Source organism: Aureococcus anophagefferens (assembly GCF_000186865.1).
Source record: "Aureococcus anophagefferens unplaced genomic scaffold AURANscaffold_81, whole genome shotgun sequence".
NCBI classification, from domain to species: domain Eukaryota; class Pelagophyceae; order Pelagomonadales; family Pelagomonadaceae; genus Aureococcus; species Aureococcus anophagefferens.
The window spans coordinates 7414-12101 of NW_008705632.1; the positions used below are offsets into that span (position 1 = coordinate 7414).

A 4688-nucleotide genomic window follows, 5' to 3' on the forward strand; every position below is an offset into this window, starting at 1 on the left:
GGACGGCTGCCCCGAGCTCTACGTGAAGCAGATCATGCGCATCCTGGCGCTGGGCCTGCGCCACTGTCACAACGCGGGCATCGCCCACCGGGACCTCAAGCCCGAGAACGTCCTCGTCTGCGGCGACCCGGAGAAGTGGGCGACCGGCGGCGCGACGGACGGCATCGTCAAGCTCTGCGACTTCGGCCTCTGCGCGACGATCACCGAGGGCGCCAAGCTCACGGACTTCGTCGGCAGCCCGGGCTTTTTCGCGCCGGAGCTCATGACGCGCAAGGAATACGACGGCGCCATCGCGGACATGTGGTCCCTCGGCGCCGTCATGGTCGAGATGGTCCTCGGCCACAACGACTTCGACGACCTCTGGTGCCCGCCCTGTCTTCGCGCCGCGTCCTTTTCGTGGTTTTCACCTTCAAACCCCCAACCCCCCGCCGCAGACGAGTTCCTCCACGACGTGAGCCTCTTCAAGCGCGGCATCCGCGAGTCGATCCACCGCGTCGAGCTCGGGTCGTGCGAGATGCCGCCGTCGGAGCCCGTGCGCCAGTGCTTCAAGATGCTCCTCCAGATGGAGCCCGAGTCGCGGTCGTCGATCCACCAGCTCTGCTCCGCGCCCTGGTTCGACCTGCTGGAGGCCAAGGCCGACGGCTCGCACGGCATGGTGCGGCTGACCTTCGACCGGACGTCGTTCACGACGGAGCTCGGCAAGGCGTCCGCGCCCAAGGGGCCCGTGGAGCGCCGCTTCGCCTACCGCTCCATCCCGACCATGGCCAAGCCGGGCCTCGAGACGATCCCGTCGTCGAACAACCTCTGCTCCGACTCCGACGCGGACGCGACGTCGCCCGTCAACGGCGACCACGAGCGCAAGTCGCTCACGCTGGGCCAGGTCCTCGACCCCGTCGACGACGTGCTGCGCTGCAAGACGCCGGAGACGCCCAAGTCGCCGACGAAGTTATCCGTCATCGCGCCCCCGGCCCAGGCCGAGGTCCCCGCGCAGTGAGGACCGCCCCCGACGCCCCGCGCGGAAGGCCGGGACCGGCCTTTTTTGTGGATTCTTTAGTACGAAACCCCGCCGGGCTAAAAACTAAAAAAAGCAACTCGACCGATTCCTCGAAAAAGCAACTCAAACAATCAGGCTGCGAGCAGCCCTTTTGCAGCGTCGATGGACGAAGTTCTCGTCTTCTCCAGCCCGTAGCTCGACGCAGGCGCATAGTTGCGCAACGATCCCCGCGGCTGCGAGGACCGGAACCCTGTCGCGGACACATTCCCCGCGGGATGTCACTCCCGAGGATTGCGTCGCATCGCGCGCGGGGCGTCCCAAGGGGTCGGAAGAGGGTTTTCGGCGTCCCCCGCACCCTTTTCGACCGTGTTCGAGCGCACGGAGCATCGGGAATCGTTCGTCTATGTACCGCGGGCGTCCCATTTGATCCGCTCGGCCATCGACGTCGAAAACATCGACTGCCAACTCGCGCATAGAAACGTGGCGCGGCAGCCCGAGCGGCCCCCACGTCCAGAAACGCGGTCTGGGCCGACACCACCGCCCGAGCCCCGTCCCCAGTATGTGTCCGGTGGGATCGAGTACATCTCCAGCGGTGGAGGGCCACCCCGCGGTGCCGATCTCGGCCGTTTCGTCGTCCCCATGGAGGCCCGGAACGCCGACTTCACGGCGTCGGCCGCTGCAGTAGGAAATGTGCTGAATCCGCCTCAGTGGCCCGAAGAACCCGTCCCATGCAATCACCTACTGCAGAGAGACACCTTCACCACTGCGGACTCGGCCACGCTCGGAGCGCGTCCATCGCGTGTAATTGCTTCAATAATCGCAACGATGCAGCTCCTGAGGTGTTGCTTTTGATATTTTTTAGCCCGGCGGGAACAGGGGGGGGGGGGCACAAGCGAGCGTCGCCCTAGAAGGCGGCGGCGACGGCGGCGTCGCCGAGCGCCCGGTAGAGCTGGACGTCGCCGCGGAGCGTGTTCTCCGCGACGCGGCGGCACGCGAGCGCGACGTCCGCGCGGCTGGCGGCCGCCGCCGGCGACGCCGGCGCCGCGCGCGTCGCGCCGCCGCGGCGCGTCGCGAAGTCGATGTCGTCGAGCAGGGCGGGCAGGACCCGGCGCCGGAAGGACGCGGGCGGCGGGCCGCGCCGGAGCCGCGCGGCGACGGCGTTGACGCGGAGCGCGACGATGCGGAAGAGGGCCGCGACGGTGCGCCGCGGCGACCGCGCGAGGCTCGCCGTGAGCGACACCTCGCGCCGGAGCGGCGCCAAAGCCGCCGGGAGGTCCGGCGCGTCGACGAGGACGACGAGCTGCTCCTCGGCGCCGAGGCGCCGCAGGCACTGCGCGGACGCCCAGCGCGCGAGGGGCTCGCGCGCGCGCGCCCAGTCGTCGAAGTGGTCGCGGAGGCGGTCGCCGACGTCGAAGACCGTGCAGTGCTCGCGCTCGCAGGCGACCTCGACGACGGACGACTTGAGCGACTCGGCGAAGCGCGCGACGTCGCTCTTGACGAGCCGCGCGGCCGAGTCGAGCCACGGGAGGTTCGCGGCGGCCGACTCGAGCAGCGGCTCCGACGCGGCCGCGGCGCCGCGCGCGGCCGCGGCGAGCCAGCCGTCTTCGGCCAGCGGCGGCGCCTCCGACGTGGCCGCCGCGCCGCGCGCGGCCGCGGCGAGCCAGCCGTCTCCGACCAGCGGCGGCGCCTCGGCGGCGGACGGCGGTTGGATATGCGTGACGCCCGACGGCCGCGGCCGCCGGCCGGGAAGCTTGAAGGCGCCGACGCTCGTCGCGCAGGCGACGAGCGTTGCGGCGAAGACGAGCGAGCGCAGCGGCACGGCGACGGTGGAGCGGTGCGTCGCATGGCCGAAGTCGAGCACGAGGCCGCGGCGGCAGCAGATCTTCACGGATCGCGGCGTCATGCGCTCCACGAAAGACGACGGCTCGTGGGTGTCGTGCTTGGGTGTTGTCGTGAGGCTGAAGAGTGCTGGCTTTGCGGATGGGTTGCGCATGGGCGTGCTAGGTGGGTGCGACATGAGCATCGTTGAGGAGAGCAGCTGGATGTGGTCGAGAAGCAACGGAGGATTTTGCGCGGAGCGTTCAGCGATCATTTTTCCGAGACGCCTCCGTACGCCTCCAGACGCCTCCCTTACGAGAACGCGCCCAGCGCCCGCTTGCCCGCCTCGTAGACGTGCATGGTGATGCCGCAGGACGCGCCGAGCCAGAAGGCGCGCGCCGCGCTGCCGCGGAACATGGTCCCCGCGCCCTCGTGTCGGACCGCGTCCGCGACGACCTTCGGGAGCGACAGCCGCGTCTCGCTCGCGACCTGGACGCGCGTCTTGAGCCAGTCGACGGGCTGCGTCGCCGTGCCCGCGACGGCGCCCGAGAGCGAGCCCCAGGCCAGCGGCGCGTCGCCGCCCCACTTTGTGAACGCCGCGTAGGCGTGGAAGTAGATGGCGGAAAAAGGGCCGTAGGTCGCGAACGTCAGCAGAAAGCCGCGGTACATGCCGCGGAGACCGTCCCGCTCCAGCACGCCGCGCACGGCCGCGGGCACCGACGCGCCCTCGGCCTCGCGGCCGACCATGAACCGCTGCTTCATGATGTCGTAGGGGATGTAGATCGGGTTCGCCGTCGCCTCCGCGGAGAAGCCCGCGAGCAGCTCCGACTCCGCGGTGCGCGACCAGTACTCGTAGGCGCCGAAGTACAACGCGTAGGCCGTCGGCGCGAAGTACGGCACGCAGGCGTAGCCGCGGAAGAGCCGCCGCGCGGGCAGCTCGCGGAAGATCGCGGCGAGCGCCCGCAGCGGGTGCGCCGGTAGCGGCGGCGCGGTCGTCGGCCGCGGCGCGTTGAGGTTGGCGCGCGCGAGGTCCAGCGGGTAGAGGAGCGTGTCGCAGACGAGGCCCGCGGCGGCGCCGGCGGCGCCGCACTTGAGCAGGTCCAGCTCCATCGCTTCGCACGGCCACGGAGCGCTCGCGCTGTCACGGCGCGCTGCAGCGATGGCCGAGCTCTCGCGCTGCCACGGAGCGCTGCGCGCTGGAAGTGGAGATCAAACTCGCCGGCGTAAGCGACGCTCGGCGCCTCCCATATCGATCGGCGCGCTGCGACAGCCTGCAACTTGAAGGAAAGGAGCAGTACGAAAATGCTCTTGTAACGAGAGAAGGCGAAATTAGACCGCGAAGAGGCGCCCTACATCATGGCGGGCGCGGCCATCTTCGTGGCCAAGTCCGTGAGCGCGTCGGCGTCGCGGATGCGGGAGCCGACGTTGTGGGACTCGTTGAAGGACTTGTTGAAGTTCTTCGCGGACTCGGCGCCGAAGGTCATGGGCGCGTCGGCCTCCTTGAAGCCGCCCGCGTCGTCGGGCACGAAGGTCTTGACCTTGGCGTCGATGCCCAAGTCGCGGAGCGCCGCGTAGGCGACGTCGACGTTCGTCTGCGAAACCGCGGCGGCGTCGCGGAGCGCGGCCTCCGCGCCGGCGTCGAGCAGGGGCTGCTTGAACTCCGGCGACCGGCCCACGAAGTTGCGCAGCGCCAACGCGCCCTGGCGCATGAGGCCCGCGTGGGCCTTGTGGTGCGTCATCGCGTGGATAACGAGCGTGCCGCCGTTCCGACCCTCGACGATGAGCGTGCCGTTCTTCGGGCGCCGCAACGCCATCTGCGCGAGGCAGGCGACGACGTGCTCGCAGAGGACGGCGTCGTCCTTCAAAAAGCGCTCCA

At 69.9% G+C, this 4688-nt stretch overlaps 2 protein-coding genes across 2 annotated transcripts; one reads left to right on the top strand and one right to left on the bottom strand.

Annotated features, from left to right (window-relative positions):
• Positions 1–13: 13 nt before the first annotated feature.
• AURANDRAFT_7136 (hypothetical protein) lies at positions 14–358 on the top strand (the record flags this gene model as incomplete). The annotated part of the gene is made up of 1 exon (XM_009043910.1): positions 14–358. A coding segment is annotated over one exon (345 nt), but the record flags the coding sequence as incomplete, so codon positions are not given.
• A 2766-nt stretch (positions 359–3124) lies between these two features.
• Positions 3125–3922, bottom strand: AURANDRAFT_34444 (hypothetical protein; the record flags this gene model as incomplete). The annotated part of the gene is made up of 1 exon (XM_009043916.1): positions 3125–3922. The coding sequence occupies one exon, from the start codon at positions 3920–3922 to the stop codon at positions 3125–3127; it is 798 nt and encodes a 265-aa protein (XP_009042164.1).
• Positions 3923–4688: the final 766 nt, after the last annotated feature.